Here is a 20,162-nt window from a genome sequence, read left to right as displayed (position 1 = left end):
AAATTAAACTATTTCTACCACTATAACCTCAAACATCACATTGCATTGTTATATAGACATAAAATGGGTGTTTCAAGCCTTTTTAATACACAGCGACTGCATTGATCGTCGGTTTTTGGTCCTCCGCTTCGAATATGTTTTGAGATGTGACCCTCGATTAAAAAAAAAAAAGCTTGGGCACCTCTGTATTCGACGTAAGTACCATATTATTACGGGTCTTTCATGCACCTACCAAACTGTTAGTTAGTTATTTAACATCAGTCTGTCCAGGGACGACACGTAGAAGTTAGTATTTATTTTTTTTAAGGTCCCTGTCCAAATAAAAGCAAACCAGACCAAACAAAAAAACAACTCCAGGTCTATTTGTGCTGAGGAAACGACATTATAACACAGATCGAGGAATAACACAATCCCGTTTTCTTGTTCCAGCCGCTGCGAGCGCATGAGCTGCCCCGACTACCTGGACTGCCAAACGTCTCCCCTCCGCATCACCTACTACTACCTCAGCTTCCAGTCCAACATCGTCATCCCGGCTCAGATCTTCCGAATCGGACCGTCCCCCGCTTACTCCGGGGACGACGTCATTGTCAGCATCATCCGGGGCAATGACGAGAACTACTTTAGCACCCGTAAACTTAACACCTACACGGGTGCGGTGTACCTCCACAGACAGGTGGAGGGGCCTAGGGACTTCCTCATCACCGTGGAGATGAAACTGTGGCGTCAGGGGACTTTCACTACGTTTCACGCCCGGATCTACGTCTTCATCACCGGAACATTGCTCTAACGGCACTGAAGATATGGACTTTATAGACAATAGTAACGCAGACTTTTGACTATTTAACTATATCTAATTGTACCACTAATCAAACCATACTTTTAATGGCCTTACTACACAAATGTGGCAGATATTTTTCTTCTTTTTTAGGATACAGGTTTAGAACTTGGCTCTTTTTTTTAATAGTTTCTTGTTCCAGATCAAGGTTTAGTTTGTCTTTGCAAATCCCTGACAGTTTGGAGTGCTCACTAGCGCCTCACAGTGGTCACGTGATGTCGCTGCGCCGTGTCCGGTCTGCTGATTTCTTTCATTTAAATACGATTTCCATTTTTCCGAGTGTTTTTCTTTTTGTAACCTTAGAGTATGTGTAAGTCTCTCCATAACGCGAATTTCTTCCACGATGTCGTTCCAGTTGCCGAGCGTAGGGGGCGTCTTCCTTGTGCCGTTTGCGTGTTGCGGCTTTTTTTGATGCTGTTAATAATATCTTGATTAAATAATAGTCCTTTTTTGGGGTGCGTGCGTCCGTGGTTAGCGCAAAATTCATCGTTATGCATGTTCTTAGTGGTGTGTACCCAAATATTTTCCCCATTTCTTTGCCCAAAGTATCCCAAAATTGTGACACCTTGTTGCACTGCTTGTTGCAATTTTTGGTGTGATGAAAAATCCGATCATGATCTTCCAGTCGAAGATTCTCCAATTCCGTCGGCTCATTTAAACAGGTTTTAGCGCGAGTAAAAGCCAAAAGTAAAATCTGGCAACTGGACAAAAAGTTGTAGGAGTGAAGACGTTTCGCTTCAGTTCAGCTTTTGGCGTTGTCATTCTGTCGGTGGAGGCAGGTCGACAGCGCCATCTGCAGTCCGACTCCTTCGGGACGGTATCGCAGGTGTGGCTGTGCTGGATTAAGGAGGCAAATGAAATGCAGAAACGTGCCTACAGGACTTTAAACCGAGACGAGGGGGCCTTTTTTACTGTCACACACCTGGAATACTGCACTGAAGAAGTCGGACTGCAGATGGCGCTGTCGTCCTGCCTCAAACGGTAGGAAAACAGAGCCAAAACTATAGACTATGGACTAAGTGAGTGTTGAGGCTTCCTGTTTGCAAAGTGGCGGCTAGCAGGTTAGCTATGTCCATTTATATATACAATCTCTGGCCAAAACCTGCTTAAATCGGCTGTTGCACATCACAGTAACATCACGTGACCACTCTGAGGCGCTAGTGAGCCGTCCAAACTCAAAACAAACTAAACATTGATCTGGACAAAAACTATTAAAACTATTAAAGACCCTCATTGAAGCTTAAATAACGTGGTCTGTGATAGGACTGGGCGATATCGACGAAAATGTGTCCCAATATTATTCTAAATATATATCTCTTTCTTATACGCAAACTATTTTCTTCAACCTTAGACAGCTTTTTAGAAAATACAACGTTGACAAGGAAACGAGGAAAAACTGTGGCTCAGCACTAATATTTGCTACAACATCGTTATTTGGATATATCTTAAGTATCGATATATCGCCCAGCCCCGTTATGCCACAATATGCTCTGTGCACAGCAGCGCCCCCCCAACCTCACTGTTAGCATCACTACTTCCTGTCCAGTTTTATCTCTGTGAGGTTTTCTGTCGAGTCACGCTAAAATGAATAAATATTTAAAGATCAAGCAGTGGACAAGGAGCTGGAAGTGGGTTAAGGGTCAGAGGTCAGAGGTTAGAGGGTCAGGGGTCACACATTTTCACTCACTCATGTTAAACACAACCAGAGACATTGATAGTGTTTAGACAGAGACATGTTTGTGTCTCAATGCTAACGCTGATGCTAACTTTGAGGCGTAATAAATATTCCGCTCCTCCGTGGACCTCTGTGCCGAAATGGGACAGGCCGACACCACGGAGCGTACGTCAACCGCTGTCTTACGTTACTTCGCTTACGTTATGTCGCCTAGCAACTGTGACGGCTGCTTTTTATTCAAACTTTAGCAGTTTTTTTTATGTAGCACTGTTGTAGGTAAAGCAGTACTTACATTTAAAAGTGTGCATGGACTCCATTTTCTCCCGTAGAAGAAGTGAGCGCGCGGTGCATGATGGGATATAGAAGGACGCGAAGTCTGCTCGGACGTACTCTTCGTTCACGGCCGATCTCCACGGAAAAAACACAAGGCACATTTGTCGGCTTGTATGTTCAGTGTCGCTAACTATTTTAGGCTTTATAACAATAGTCCCAGTAAAACATAACACGCTTTTACATGTATCACTACCGTATATATATTTTTTTACTAAACGCTCGATGGAACCCGCTTTGATATATTTAATTTCTTACATTTTGGGATGTTTCTTATGCTAACATCGCAGTATATTGCTAAGAAAATATAGACGATAAACGATAATATTGAAGCTAATTTATGCCTTTGACACGAAAACTAAAGTAGAAAAAAAGTAGAATTGTCGCTAAAAAATAAATTTAAATGCACGATATTAAAAACAAAGAGAAACGACAATAAATAAACAGCAGAATCAAACACTTTGGTAGTTAGTTTGTGTCTATAATGAGTCACTGAAGGTAGTTTAGACCCTTCACAGCAAAAATCTAATCGTAGCAACAAGAAAAATAACTAAATTTCCCGACTAGTACAACGAGAACATCCCCGCGATTAATATTGACCCACAAAATGATTATTCCAGTTGTCATATATTGAACAATAAATCGATATAGTGACAGACCTATGCACAAATAATCAAATTAATGAAACGTCGAGCTAAAACAAACCTGGACACTGTTGTCGTGAGCTGCATGAAGAATTAACTGGTCGTATTTTAGCATCGGACGCTGCTGATTTACGTCAAATTTTTCTTTTTCTGTATATTTCTCCATTTGTGTAGATTTTATTAACCTGTGGTAAAAAAAAAACAGACTGTATGAAGAAGTGGACTGAGTGAGTGTGACGTCGCCCACAGCGTTTGGATTCAGTCAAATGAAGCTCGTCGAGGCTAGCAGTTATAGCGGCGAATTTGGAGCGGCGTTTCATATTTGGAATTGCGACCGCGAGTGTCATAGCAACCAAAGAGCCAACCCGGAGCGACGCTGTTGAAGTTAATGCCTCTTCCCGCTCACACCAGTGGTTTAGCAGAGAGAGCGGGCACGTAGCAACGCTGTCAGTTAACCCTATAGCGTCGGATGCTGTCGTCGCCGATAGACTCGCGGTTGTGGACTTTCCTTTACCGTAACTCCGCAACCGATTGTGCGTCGTGTAAATTCAAACGGCGTCTCAAAGCAGAGACATGAGGCTCTTTAAATATGTTACGGTCATTACGGTGATGTGCTTACGTCGTCCCTCGAAGACGACCAATCAGAGCGCAGGTGCCACGGGGATTTTCCCAGTCAGTTATTTGATGCGTCAAAGGAAAAGACAGATCTGTAAAATAGAGGAATAGATTCAATAGAAAGTGAATTGGAGTCAGAGCTGATGGAGCTGGAACCGCGTCCTCGCTCACTTCCTGTTTGTTACGCGGCGGTGACGTTAGCTACTGTATGTCCATTTATTTATACAGTCTATGGGTAAAAACCAAAATCCACTGTACCTGAAAAATATTTGACTTTTTAAATATTTAAGTTGGGTGACCAGATTTTCAAAAACTCAAAACTGGGACACACCCGGGCTGACGTCGGCGATTCTCGATTCACTCGTGTCAGTCAGAATCGGAATAATTTTTGCCTTATGCTCATTTTCAAGCACCGTTTTCTGTATTTTATCTAAACAAATAACAATATATCCCCCTTTTTTACCACTGACAGGGATCAAACTGGTCAAAAACATGGACATCTGGAACATTTCATATATAAAACTGGGATAAAAAATGGTTTTGGATGAATCTGCTGGGACGGAGCTCGAAACTGGGACTGTCCCGGGTCACGAGGGACGTCCGTGTGGTCACCCTGTGTTTGAGTGTCCCACGTTTGTGTCTTTTCTGTTTTAACTTTATACTTGGATGTAATATATTTGTACGAACTATAAACGTGAATATATTTTCTACACGGATTTCATTTCTCAAGTGCGTTTTTTTATTTGTATATATATTTTTTAATTATTGTCCTAAATCAGAACGGTTCCTTAACGCAAACGGTTGGAATTGGATCAAATTTTTTTAAAGAACCAAATCTTTTTCTTTGGAATTTCTATGTATTTTTAAACTGGTTAACGCTGAACTTGCACAACAATCACATTTCTGCACAAAAAACACATTTGGCATCGTAATAATCCTCATAATCTGAACAATTTTAAACATTTCCAAGCCTTAGCCATGTCTCTCCGTGATTAGTTTCTAGATAAAATGAGTTCTCACATTGGCGTAGATATAAATAAACACTAAAAGAGACGTTTTTTTTCGAAGAGAACTGATCCAAACGATTCAAATCCGACAAAAGGAGCCGAAAGTCCCATCGCTAATGTCTCCAGCGTATGAGGAACATAATTTTTCTTTCCTATACAGCAGTTAAAGTATATAATCCGCTCCCGTCTGGACATGTCCCACAGTAAATACCCAGGCCTATTTACATACCTGTTCACACCTTTCCCTTGAACTCAACCTGAGCTCCATCCTGGCCTCACACGATTGCAACACTCGCAATTTATGACACGATAAACCAATAATCACCTTGTCCTGATATGAAAAATGATTATAGCGTTTCCAAATGAACAGGAGGAACCGTCTACAAGCTGTTGGAGCAGATTTACCAACAGCTTTAGTGCAAAAGCGAAGGGTTACGCTGCCACCTACAGGAGCGAGCCGGTACTTCACGCAGTTTTGTTTTAAATACACACGAGTGAGTCAGAATCAGACGGTCGACTAAAATGAACTTTGAATGAGACGGTGCGAGATATGGCGGACAAATGAAGCCCTCTTTTGGGTTATCTCGTGTCCCAGAAAGCCCACCTGCCCTGCCCCAGCCGCCGGGAAAAGCGGAATACGTCATTGTGACAGTTGTATTGATGAAGCGTACACATCAGCGATAAGGTCAAAGGTCATTTCAACCAAACCGATTCGCCCGAGTAGTCATTCTGCGCTGATGTTAGCTTTTTGACCCTATTGTTATGAAAAAGATGAAGCGCTTTGGCTATTTTGGCTCGCGAGAAATACGTTAAAGGGCTCGTGTCGCGCGATTTTCTGATGTGTGTTTATTTATCTGTGTTTCCTCGTCACAAACGGACCTGGAGCTGTGTTTTTTTTTGTTTCATTCGCACAAACCTGCGTATTTAGGCTGAGTTTTTCTTCTCGCGAACTGAAAACAAACTGTTCCACCTTGTGATGTCATCAAGTGGCGATACAGGAAGTGCTCCGCTGTGTTTTTAAACTCCACACACCTTCACTACAGAATCATTTGGATGATTTTAAGCTCTGAAATTGTCAATCTTTACTGAACTAAAGGTAAAAGGAGCTTGAAAATTATCACTTGATGACATCACAAGGTGGAACAGAGCGTTTTGAGCTTTGCAGATGTAACAGACTAATAATAAAGTGTCACTCAAACGTGTGAATGAAAAAAAAAAACATAACTCCAGGTCTGTTTTTGATGACGTAACAGCATTATAACATAATTAAACCTCACAAGAGTCAATTTTGTGTCAAATCGGACCTTTAAATGTTCCATCAGGCCAAGTTACAGGTCAGATCTGTGGAGAGGCAAGCCCACTAACAGTAAGAATTCATATTTTTCAAGGTTGTGTTTTAAAGTAACCATCAAGAATCATTTGGATGATTTCAGACCTGGAATTTCCAAACTTTACTAAAGGTAAAAGGAGCTGTTAACTTGAAAACTACCACTTCATGACATCACAAGGTGGAACAGAGCGTTTTGAGGTTTGGAGATGTGACTTAAACATGTGTAAATGAAACAAAACACAACTCCAGGTTTGTTTTTGAGGAGGTAACTCTGTATGTGATTATAAAACGATACTGTTAGTTCATCACTTTTCATTCAAAACTGTTTATAATCCACACGATTCGACTGCGGTGGAAGAAGTACTCAGTTTCAGTTTCAGTTTCAGTTTTGTTAAGTAAACGTAAAGACACAGATGCAAAAAGAAACCCTCAAGTAAAAGTAAAATTATCACGTGAAAAAATCGAAGTAAAAGTATTAAAGCACCTGTTTAAAAATGTACTTAAAGAGTAAAAATTAAGTAGTTTGTGCAGATTTTCAGATAAAGCTTCAAAATTTGAGCTGAATTTTGTTCAACAGAAACAACGGAATTAATATATTTTTTCTATCTTTTTATTTGTATATTTTTGTTTTACTCAAATTATGAACGTGTTAAAAATAAACCCTCAGCCTTTTCAGCAGGTCCTAAAAAAAAAATAAATTAAAAAAATTAAATAAAAAAAATTAAATAAATAAATAAATAAATAAATAATAATAATAATAATAATAATAATAATAATAATAATAATAATATAAAAATAAATAAATAAACAAAAAACAAAATAAATACCTAAAAAAAAAAAAAAAAAACTTTTTCTTTTCAGTCCTGTTTAAAAATGTAGTGGAGTAGAAAGTACAGATACTGCTCTCAAATGTAGTAAGTCAAAAGCACCCACTGTAAAATGTACTTAAGTAAAGTACAAAAACCTAAAAATTCTACTGAAGTACATTATTTTACTACTTGTACTTTGATACGTTCCACCATTAGATGTAAAAAAAAAAAAAAAAAGTTAAAAAGTTTTTAAAAATCCACTTTAAAATCTACTTAAGTAAAGTTGATATCTAATACTTAAATTTGTACTTTGTAGCTTGTATTTGTACTTTATGTTCCTCCTTTGTGATCCGATACTAAACACTGGAGCTGTGATTAATCATCTTTCCTCTAATTAGCTTTATCTGCCACACGGGGAGATGAGGTCACCCACAGTAACTCATGTTCTACACGAGGAAACTGCTCCACATCCATCACCGATCCACGGAAAACGCACAGGAAGTTTGGAAAAAGAAACGGGAACGCCAATTTCACCTTTGTTTTCTTTTGGATAAAATATGTAATCGCATAAAGTACAAATACAACATAAAACTGCCAAGGAAACGATATCAAAACGTAAACACGAGGACGAGATATGCAGTATTTTTTAAGGGAAACTAATTCATTTACGACACAATGTTTATTTTTATTTTTTTTTACTATCTTTTATATACATATAGAAAACTTCAGATATGTCAAGCAAAATATATAGAATTATGTAGTAAAGAAAAAACTGTTAAATAACTCAACTAAATATTTTTCGACAAGGCAAAAAGCAGATTTTTCTTTACTACATAATTCCACATGTTACTTCATATATTTGATGTCTGTTTGTGTATAAATGAGGAAAGTAGAAAAAAACAATGAATGATATGGAGATATAAATATAATATAAATATAAATATAATATAAATATAAATATAATATAAATATAATATTAATATAAATATAAATATAAATATGAACATTCAAATTACTGATTCTTAGGCCTTATCTTTACTACTACTGCTACTGCTACTACTGCTACTACTACTACTACTACTGTTACTACTGCTACTACTACTACTACTACTACTACTGTTACTGCTGCTACTACTACTACTACTACTACTACTACTACTACTACTACTACTACTACTACTACTACTACTACTACTGCTACTACTGCTACTACTGCTACTACTACTACTACTACTACTACTACTACTACTACTACTACTACTGTTACTGCTGCTGCTACTGCTACTACTGCTACTGCTACTACTACTACTACTGTTACTGCTGCTACTGCTACTACTACTACTACTACTACTACTACTACTACTACTACTACTACTACTACTACTACTACTACTACTGCTACTACTGCTACTACTACTACTACTACTACTACTACTACTACTACTACTACTACTACTACTACTGCTACTGTTACTGCTACTGCTACTACTGTTACTACTGCTACTACTACTACTACTACTACTGTTACTGCTGCTACTGCTACTACTACTACTACTACTACTACTACTACTACTACTACTGCTACTACTACTACTACTGCTACTGCTGCTACTACTACTACTACTACTACTACTACTACTACTACTATTACTACTACTACTACTACTACTACTGCTACTACTGCTACTGTTACTGCTGCTACTGCTACTACTACTACTACTACTGTTACTGCTGCTACTGCTACTGCTACTACTACTACTACTACTACTACTACTACTACTACTACTACTACTACTACTACTACTACTACTACTACTACTACTACTACTACTACTACTACTACTACTACTAGTACTTCTACCTCCAGAATCATTTTACTGTTCTAATGTAATTTCCTCATCACAAACAGACCTGGAGTTATATTTAGTTTATATTTAGTTTATATTTAGTTTATATTTAGTTTATATTTAGTTTATATTTAGTTTATATTTAGTTTATATTTAGTTTATATTTAGTTTCACTCAAACGCTGCACATTTAGTCTGAAAACGCTCTGTTCCACTTTGTGATGTCACGCAGTAACACAGGCCCGTCACTACTATCACTATCATAGCGTGTGGTACAGGTCAGCGCTGCATATTTACCTGTGTGCGTGATGCTTTTGGGGGGGGTCCAGACCGGCGGAGGAGGGGTGGAGGAGGTGGAGGAGGAGGAGGTGGGTGCTCCTCCGACTGCGCAGGTCTTTGATAGCTCAGGTGGTCACCCCAGGGCGAACTCAGCCTTAATGGGCATTCTGGGAGCAGACAAGCCGAGGCTCGCGCCGCCGCTCTGCTCCTGCCGTAAACACTGGAAGTCTGCCTCATTAGATCACACATACCTGCAGGACACGCCGTACAGTAGCCAGCACGGGCTTAAAGCTGCACTCTGGGACTTTTCAGGTGGTGGTGGGAGGTGGTGGGATTAATTGTCTCCTTGGATACTTTATTTATTTATCGTCTATATATATTTACAGGGAGAGAGCTTAGATTCACTTTTTCATGGACACTCTGTTCAAAATACAGAAAAAAAACAAAACAAACAACAACAAAAGAAATAAATATATAAGTGCATTTAAAACTTTAAAAACAGGTGCAGGTGTGAGTACTACTCCTGCTACTGCTACTGCTACCTCTACTGCTACTTCTGCTGCTACTTCTATTGCTACTTCTTCTACTGCTACTACTGCTACTGCTACATCTACATCTACTGCTACTTCTGCTGCTACTACTGCTACTTCTGCTGCTACTTCTGCTACTACTACTGCTACTACTACTGCTACTACTACTACTGCTATGAATACTGCTGCTACTGCTACTACTACTCCTACTCCTACTCCTGCTACTGCTACTTCTACTGCTACTGCTACTTCTGCTACTACTACTTCTGCTGCTACTACTACTTCTGCTGCTACTACTACTATTGCTGCTACTTCTACTACTACTACTACTGCTAGACTTAGACGCTTAGACTCACTTTTTCACGTACGCTCTGTTCAAAATACAGAAAAAAAACAAACAAAACAAATAAATAAATATAAAAACTCCATTAAAACTTTAAAAACAGACACAGGTGTGAGTATAAACGTGTGTTACCACTTTATTAAACTGCACTTGTCACACCCATAGACTGTACACACTGATAACAGACATAGCTAACCTGCTAGCCGCCGCGTTCAAATCAGGCACTAGCGTTGGCAACAGGTTTGATTGACAGCGTTGCTAAGCACCCTGTCCCTGCTAAACCAGTGGTGCGACTGGAAAGGGGCGTTACCTTTAACAGCTTCGCTCCTGATTGGCTCCGTGGTTGCTATGACGCTCCCGGTCGGAATTCCAAATATGCAACCCGGCTCCAGATTAGCCCGTATAACCGCTAGCGTCGATGAGCTTCATTTGACTGAAGCTGAACGCTGTGGGCGACATCACTCACTTAGTCCGCTTCTTTTTACAGTTTATGGCACAAATGTATCCAGTATCCAATGTTTCGTTTTGGTGAAGAAAAAACATATCCAAAAAAACGATAAATATGATACTGACCTTATCTCCACACCTCTCTCCACAGATCTAATTTGTATATGTCACCTGCTTGTCTCCATGGAAACAGAAACATTTTAAAACATTCTTGGGAAAGCCATATCTCTATAATCAGTCGGCGCTTCTTTAACCAAAATGTTACGTAGTGCCTCTTTAACTTTAAGCTGTTTGTCAGTCTTGAACACTGATGTAATATTGATCATTAAGTATCTAAAGTAAATAAAAAATACATAAATATAAAAAAAACCCAACAACAATAATAATGAAAAAAGAAGAAAAAATAATGAAAAAATAATAATGAAAAAAATATAAAAAATAATAATAAAAAAATAATAATAATAAAATAATAATGAAAAAATAAAATAATAAAAAAATAATAATAAAAAAGAAAAAAATAATAATAATAATGAAAAAAATAAAATAAAATAATAATAATAATAATAAATCATCCGTGTGACTCCATCCCGTTGCACCACAGGCAAAAAAAATGGAGTATAAATGTGTTTGTTGATCTACTTTAGGTTCAAGGCTCCGCTCTTTCCCAACAGCAAAGGATTATGGGACAGACAGGCCTCGGCTTAGGAAATGTACTTTTAGAGGATGATACAGCCAGAGTAAATATTGCCTCCTTGGATTAAACGGAATAACTTTTAAAAACACATTTATAACTGTAATTATCAGATCAAAACTCAAACTGGGCTCTATCTTTAGCCTCTGTTCTGTCGTACAGAGGCTTTACACTTCTACCAAAATATTAAAGCCACACCGTGTAACTTTTTCCGTCATGGAGATGTTAACGCGTCGCCTGGAATGTTCCACAGTGTGGTGTTAAACTTATGCAACGTGCAAATCCTAAAAATGACTTTAAAAATGTACATTCTTACCTTGAGCGGGGCCGCCTCTCCACAAACCTGACCCGTAACTCAGCCTGGTGCCTGGTGTGCTCTATGGAGACAGATGCATTAAAGCCAAACTGTGGGACATTTCAAGGAAAGTTGTACAGTCTCCATGGAGGCAGATGATGGGCCATGAACCAGAAAAGTTACATATACAGTAATGCATGTTTAAATTATATTAGGCTAGTGCATTTGACCCATACTTAGTGCATTTGGCCCATACTTAGTGCATTTGGCCCATACTTAGTGCATTTGGCCCATACTTAGTGCATTTGACCCCATAGTTAGTGCATTTGACCTTTGACCCATACTTAGTGCATTTAACCCCAAACTTAGTCCATTTTACTTCATGCGTAGTACATTTGACCCCATACTTAGTGCATTTGACCTTTGACCCATATTTAGAGCATTTGACTCATTAATTAGTACATTTAACCTCATACATTGTGCATTTGACCTCATACTTTATGCATTTGACCTCATACTTAGAGCATTTGACCCCTTACTTAGTGCATTTGATTCCATACTTAGTGCATTTGACCTTTGACCCATATTTAGCCCATTTGACTCCATACTTAGTGCGTTTGACCCCATACTTTGTGCACTGGACCCCACATTTAGTACATTTGACACTATACTTAGTACGTTTAACCTCATACTTAGTACATTTGACCCCACACTTGGTGCATTTGACCCTACACTTCACATACACATAAGTATACATTTGCTGTAGCGCTGCAGACGCTCCACTGGGCGATCACGGGTCACACGTCAGACTCTGGACGGAGCCAAACGGGGACGGCTCGATAAACAGAGCAGAAAAAAGATGGAGAAGAATTTGCCCCAGAGGTGAAACACAGAGGTATGTAAGAGTGTGACTGCAGCCTGTGGCACCCGGGTCTTATCACTCTTCTGCAGATAGAGCCCTGGAGTGAACACCATTGATTTTTTCAGCATTCACAAAATAACCCTGACCCGTCCCTTTAAATGGACACTCTTCCTCCCCTTTAACAGCCCCGAGGAGCAGACTGACTGGTGCGATTCAGGCCTGAGGGGCGACAGGAGGGACTGGGCTCAGGCGCAGTGACCCGGGCCTCGCTCCACAGTCTCAAACTCCCTGGGTGGGAAGATTTACAGGACGCCTAATCACAGGTGACACCCGACCACGGCCTGGACCAATGGGAGAGGAGACGGATAATGCGGAGCTTGTTAACCGCCATTTTGACACTTTGTACCGGCAGACATGTTTGGCATTTGACTCCTGACACCGTAAATTATGTTTTCTTCTGTGTACTGTACAGACTCGGGACAGTGAGGACAGCTCGGTGTTAAGGTTCAACGCTTATGTTTCATTATTGAGGTACAAAAATACTATAAAGTGGAATTAATGAACATGATCACAAAGCCTGACTCAGAATAAAAACAGCAGATGTTTGTATGTGACTCTTTAATAGGAAAATGCAAAAGAACCGCCCCAGATCTGGTGGACCTGATGGACCTGTTGGACCTGATGGACCTGCTGCCTCTGGTGGACCTGCTGGATCTGGTAGACCTGCTAGATCAGGTGTCTCTGGTAGATCTGGTGGACCTGGTGGACCTGGTGGACCTGGTGAAGCTGGTGACGCTGGTGGATCTGCTGTCTCTGTTGTCTCTGGTGGACTGCCTGGATCAGGTGTCTCTGGTGGACCTGGTGCATCTGGTGCATCTGGTGGACCTGGTGGACCTGGTGCCTCTGGTGTCTCTGGTGGACCGCCTGGATCAGGTGTCTCAGGTGCATCTGGTGGACCTGGTGTCTCTGCTGAATCAGGTGCATCTGTTGTCTCTGGTGGACCCAGTGGACCTGGTGCATCTGGTGGATTTGATGTCTCTGATGTCTCTGGTGGACCGCCTGGATCAGGTGTCTCAGGTGCATCTGGTGGACCTGGTGCCTCTGGTGTCTCTGGTGGACCGCCTGGATCAGGTGTCTCAGGTGCATCTGGTGGACCTGGTGCCTCTGGTGTCTCTGGTGTCTCTGGTGGACCGCCTGGATCAGTTGTCTCAGGTGCATCTGGTGGACCTGGTGCCTCTGGTGTCTCTGGTGGACCGCCTGGATCAGGTGTCTCAGGTGCATCTGGTGGACCTGGTGTCTCTGCTGGATCAGGTGCATCTGTTGTCTCTGTTGTCTCTGGTGGACCTGGTGTCTCTGTTGTCTCAGGTGCATCTGGTGGACCTGGTGTCTCTGGTGCATCTGTTGTCTCTGGTGGACCTGGTGGACCTGGTGTCTCTGGTGCATCTGTTGTCTCAGGTGCATCTGGTGGACCTGGTGTCTCTGGTGCATCTGTTGTCTCTGGTGGACCTGGTGGACCTGGTGTCTTTGGTGTCTCTCCTTTAACCGTGTGCTGACTGTTTGAAATATAAGGTCCATTTTTGATGCTTTTTCACATCACCATAGCAACTGTTTATTTTTCTGCAAAAGAAAGAATTCTGCAAAAAATAACAAATGTGAGTGGAACAAGGACACACAGTGATACAGATCAGATCTGTTTTATTTGTGATTCAAAGTGACTGAAAAGACCTTCTCGATCCACAGAAGTGACTGAATTTCACAATATTCAGCAAATGAATTTGCAAGATGCAACAGGCCATGAGTACTTTCATGAGTGTCTGCATACCACTGTGACCGCAGTCTAACTATGACTCTTTATCTGGGCCCCCGCGGCGCTCTGCTCAAACCCTGTGTTCTGTTTCCAGAGGTCTCCTTTAAACCTGTGGATCTGTGTACAACTGTTTATGTTGTTCCCAAAGCAAAGGCACTTTATCACAGGAGCTCACCTGTCTCCTCCCGTCAATACTTCAACTTCAGGCTGATTCTCAGTGTGATTCATTATGTTTATCTGTGGACTCATCGATCATTTTGTTCAAAACCCTGAAGTTCATCTGGTCAGAGAGATTTTTATTTGTGCTTTTTTATTTGTCTTATTCTTTAAAACAGGTCCAGCCGATCTGCATTAATCATGTGACCCACAGCTTTTTATGTCACCTTGATTTGTTGTTATTTCGTTCTGATAGTGAAAGTGTCACAGACGCACAGGTGGATTCACATCACACGTATGTAATGCTCTCAGAGGGAATTTTCTCTGTAGGAACCTTATCCCTGGATCTGCTTTTCCCTGCTGGAGATTCCAGACTTCCGCAGACATAGTTTGAGAGACATTTCAGAAATATATGGATTTTTCTGGCTGACAGAAGAAAGCTTTCCTCACTGGAAATTCTGATCGTGTTGAAACAGCCCTTCAAAGCCACGGCGCAGAGTTGGATCATTTGAACCAAATACAAAGACGAGCAGCTCTGTCAATTTGTCCAGACTGTCTAAACTTTATCTAAGAACTTTGGGATTACACAGTGGAAATATGAGAAGATTAGTTTAAAATGTACACATAAATATCACTGGTCATGTTGTTACTCAGAGGACAGCTCCATTTGGACTTTCATCACATCGTTATAACAAACTTTTATTAACTTTCTAATGTTATAAGGCATTTGAACTCTTTTTACCAGAACAAAAAACGTCCAGTGTGAAGCTGAGGTCTGGACACTGACTCTTTACCATTCAAAGTGCAAACGCCTTGGCGAGGGTCTACGCTTTCCCAAATGAAAACTCTGCATGCACAGCTCTGAAAACACTGCCCATAAATGCCCCGTTCGGATACTCGTGTGTAATTTCAAAGCGCTAACCTTCACATATTCATCAGAGCAAAATTAAAGGCAGCAGAGCAAAGGCTTTATATTACGTGAGTGATATCACCTGTGATCTGTGACCGCCGCGCTGTAATGTCAGTGAGTCAGAGCGATATTCTCCTCCTCTCATAATGTCAGTGAGTCAGAGCGGGGTTCTCCTCTTCTCCTCTGCAGGTGCATCACTTCCAGAGCCTGTTTTCTTTCCGTTTTTTTGCATTGTGCTTTAAAACTTTTTACAACAGACTGAGCCTTATTTTTACATGGAGCTAAAGTGACATTTTTTTCATGAATCTAATTTTGATTTTGCAGTGAGAAGATATGTATTTATTTGTGTGTTCATCCATTCATCCATCCATTTTCTTCTGCTTATCCAGGGCAGCAGTCTAAGCAGGGGCTCCCAGACTTCCCTCACCCCAGACACTTCCTCCAGCTCCTCCAGTGGGACTCCAAAGCGTTTGTGTGTTCAGTTATGCTTAGATACCTCCACTATGTTCATTTTTGTTAAGAAGCCAGAGTGATCAGCAAGTTAATCCCTCCTTTTTTCTTAATTTCCTTTCTCATCAGTCTAAACAGGGACTCCCAGACTTCCCTCACCCCAGACATGTCCTCCAGCTCCTCCTGTGAGATCCCAAGGCGTTCCCAGGCCAGCCGAGAGACGCAAAGTCCTTCAAACGTGTCTTAGATCTTCCCTGGAGCCTCCTCCTAGCGGAAAATGCTGGGTTCTTAATTTACTTTCTCATCAGTCTAAGCAGGGACTCCCAGACTTCCCTCATCCCAGACATGTCCTCCAGCTCCTCCGATGAGACCTCGAGGTGTTCCCAGGCCAGTCGAGAAACATAGTTCTTCAAACATGTCTTAGATCTTCCCCGGAGCCTCCTCCTTCTCTCCAGAAAGGTGTCCAGGAAGCGTCCAGAACAGATCCACCCGAGCCACCTCAGCTGCTCCTCTCGACGTGGAGGAGCAGCGGCTCTACTCCGATCTTCTTCTTCTGTGTGACTGAACAAGTTAAGTGATACAAACTGGATGAGACTTTAGAGCAGAGGCGTCAAACTCAAATTCACAGAGGGACAAAATTAAAAACTGGGATTAAGTCGTGAGCCAAACTAAATATTTATTGAAAAACTTGAACAACATCTGCGTGTTTTTCAGTAGGGATGGGTTAAATTTGAGTGAAGCGACAGGTAGCAGATGTTAGCAAGTGTCAACAGAAGTGGTGAGGAAGTGGTTGTTTTTCTCACAGGCTAACTTTTGCATACTTGGCTCCGCATTTGGTGTCAAAATGTCGACGTAGATACTTTTTCACAACCGATCCTGCCTCATAACACAAAAAACATACAGGTTATTTTCCTTAAAACACAAACTTATATTCACCTTAACACCTTTCTTAAAACTTCCTTGCACGCCGGCAATTTTCCTCTTCCTGAACATTTTGGGATGATTATTTGCGAATATTTCTCAACTCCACTCGTTGAGAAAATCTAATTAATTTATGGTCAATGCACACATTAAAGCAGTATAGACTAATTTTACGTCATGCCTTTTAATTTATCTTCTCACGGGCCACATAAAATGACATGGCGGCCCACACTTGGCCCCCGGGCCTTGAGTTTGACATATGTGTTGTAAAGCATTCTGGGACTTGTAGTATTAGAGGTGCATGCTCTATACTAGCACGAAAGTCGGCGGGGCAGCTCTAATATATACTTGATATGATCTCGCGGCCAAATATATTTATACCGCGGGCCAAATTTGCCTCGCGGGCCTGAGTTTGACATATCTGCTTTAGAGGATTCTCATACATTCTACCTCACACCAACAAGAAAACATATTTATATTTATTTATACTGTACATATTTGATCATTTCCTCACCGTCATCATCGTCTTCGTAATATGAACTCATTTGCTTCCCACACGACACGTTTCCAAATAAACAAACCACACCAGACCGAAAACGCCGCTCACATTACGTAAGTTGTTTGCAGGCGTAAAAAGGCATCTCGTGAATGTGATGATTGTGTCGTTCCTTTGGTGTTCCACTTCATAAAGCTCGTGGAATGGCGCCGCATCAGTTTGACCCCATCTGTTCTGTTTCTTTGTTGTGCACTCGTTCACATCGTCACTGCAAACGAATACTTACGCTTACAAAAGAGCGCACCTCCACTATCACACGTCTGTGGCTGCGATAAACGCTCGCTCCCAGTCTGGCCTCGGCTCTGTGGGAACTGGAATATTTAAATCAGACGTTTTTGGAGTGATTCGTGCATGTCTGAGGGAATCTTTAAACATTTATTTCAAGACGCCATTTTGCTAATTAACCCATATGATAAGACACTTGTAGGATTCGGCAGCGTCACGTAGTTATTTTGTTAGAAATTGAAAAAATCTGGCTCCGCTGCTATCCATAGGGGGCGCCAACAGCTACACGGCTCTTTTATTAAGTCGTTTTAGATGAATATTGTGATTTAAAATGTGCAAATTATAACAGAATGATCCACAGGTGTCAGAGATTATAACTACAGAGCAAATACAAGCACAGTAGGGCTGATTTAAAGGGGCCATATTCTGCTAAATGTATTTTTTTTTTAATGTAAGTGTTACTTTTTAATCAAACAATTCACTTTTTTGCCAGACTTCTTAAATTACCTTCACTATATTACATCATTACATCATTTGTCACTGTGTAGAGGGATTCCAGAGGATTTCAAGGCACAGAAATGAGGGTAAATATAGTTTTCAATATATATTCTAAGCTGTAAAACACATAATGAAAAGGCTAATATGTTCAAAAGTAGAAGTAGAAAAAAGTATTAGTAGAAAAGACTGGATTTTGCACAATATTACACCTTATGAGCAGAGGCAGCACTAGACGTTTTCCAGGAGGGGCTGAGGGGGGGTCTTATTCGGGGGTGCCCACATAACATACAGTACTTAAAGGTGGGTTAAGTGTCTTGCCCAAGGACACAACCGCAGCATTCGCTTGTGGGAGCTGGAGTCGCACTTCCAACTAGTGGATCAGTGGATCTGCTCAACCAATGTTTATGTTGAGAGTGGGATTTGAACCACCAACCTTCAGATCAGTGGACAAATTTGTAGTGATTTATAAAATTTGTAGTTTTATTTTAACCTTATTTTGAACCCTATGTGGCTGAGTTATGAATATTTTATTTTATAGATTTATTTATTATATTTATTTATTCATTTTTATTTATTTACTTAATTTTTATTTATTTATTTTATTATAATTTATATTTTTTATTTTCATTTTATTATATTTGTCCATTGTCTTATTATTTATTTATATTAATTTACTTTTTTAATTTTTTACATTTTTAATTATTTTTTTTTTTTTTTGTCTTTTTTATGTATTTATTTTATACACTGATTTTATTTTATTTTTTAACTTATTTTACTTTTTTTTGTTAAGCTATATTTACAACACATACATTACCAACTATTATGCTGCAAAACATTAATAAAAAATCATGAAAAAAACAAAAAAAACAACAATCCATCCATCCATCCATTTTCTTCCGCTTATCCGGAGCCGGGTCACGGGGGCAGCAGTCTAAGCAGGGACTCCCAGACTTCCCTCACCCCAGACACGTCCTCCAGCTCCTCCGGTAGAATCCCAAGGCGTTCCCAGGCCAGTCGAGAAACATAGTCCCTCCAGCGTGTCCTGCGTCTTCAACAACAAAACAACAACAAAAACTTTAAGGGGGTGCATTGCCGTCCTGGTCCCCCTTAAGCCTCCCCTTAAGCCTCCCCGCTGGCGCCGCCCCTGCACATAAACAATGACAAGAATGGAGGCTTGTATGAACCGAAATGGACCTAACGCTGAAGTGGGCTGAGCGTATGGAAAGCGCTCGGGGTGAGCGACGCGGCGTCTCCTTTGAATCAGATGAGGTGGTTGGGATGGTCCCTGCAGCGGTGCTATACTCAGCTACAGAGCGCTGATCAAACAACTGCCAATATGAAAAGGCCTGGCGTATTCAGCAGCACCTCAGGCTCTGACAAATGAATAGCGCTTCTCTGGTTTCTCCTGCTTCTCGCTGGGGTTGGAAACATTTTTCTATAATTGTGTTTAATTCTATGTTAGGTGTCCCTTCACTGCCACTATTAAGGTTAGGGCTAAGCTGCAGGAGTCTTTCAACTTTTGTCATCAAGGACTTAGCTCATTTAGCGGCTGCATCCCATTGGAGCAGTGTACAAAGCGTCCTCTTATAATCTCGCTATAACAAATGCTCCTTTTATGTTTTTAATTGGCTGTTTGAGCGATATGCTAAAATCCCCCTCTGGATCTTTTAGGCTTCATTTAGGAGTCAAGCAGCAATTGGGAGCCAAGACAGGCTTTAGAGAAATATGCCAGAACTCCGACAACAGAAATCACTGATCAATTATGTTGGAACAGTTCTACCTCTGTCAGATTTGGTTTATTGGGTTGCAGACGACGCCCTTAAAGTCATTTCGAGGCCTTTAAAGTGATTACAAAGATGCATTTATACAGTTTAGGGGTGGGTGTCGGATTTAAGAACTTTGGGAATCTCCTCAGAGTTTGTTTTTGCAGGATTCCAGAAACATGTTTGGAGTCTGCATGTTCTTCTTATGTCTGTGTAATCCCTCAGGCGTCCAGGTTTGATCCGTAATAAAAGTTTGAGAGGGGAGTTAGAGAAGAAGATGCACTGCCTGGCTGAAAAAAAAAGTCGTCACCTGGATTTAACTAAGCAAATACGTTGGT

General features: G+C 40.7%; 2 protein-coding genes across 2 annotated transcripts in view; one reads left to right on the top strand and one right to left on the bottom strand.

Moving 5' to 3' along the window:
- Positions 1–855, top strand: part of LOC117373066 (fibulin-2-like) — a 78,952-nt gene extending 78,097 nt beyond the window's left edge. Inside the window, exon 18 of the mRNA XM_055223023.1 lies at positions 430–855. Within this exon, the coding sequence (XP_055078998.1) occupies positions 430–787 (358 nt within the window). The 3' untranslated portion in view covers positions 788–855. The remainder of the gene's footprint in view (positions 1–429) is intronic.
- LOC117373874 (protein Wnt-7a) overlaps positions 1–20,162 on the bottom strand; it is a 219,650-nt gene that overhangs the window by 134,660 nt on the left and 64,828 nt on the right. The window lies entirely within an intron of this gene.

This window comes from Periophthalmus magnuspinnatus, chromosome 7, assembly GCF_009829125.3.
Source record: "Periophthalmus magnuspinnatus isolate fPerMag1 chromosome 7, fPerMag1.2.pri, whole genome shotgun sequence".
Taxonomy (NCBI): Eukaryota; Metazoa; Chordata; class Actinopteri; order Gobiiformes; family Gobiidae; genus Periophthalmus; species Periophthalmus magnuspinnatus.
Note: the sequence above shows the minus strand (reverse complement) of the source record. Positions and strands in the feature narration are given on the sequence as shown.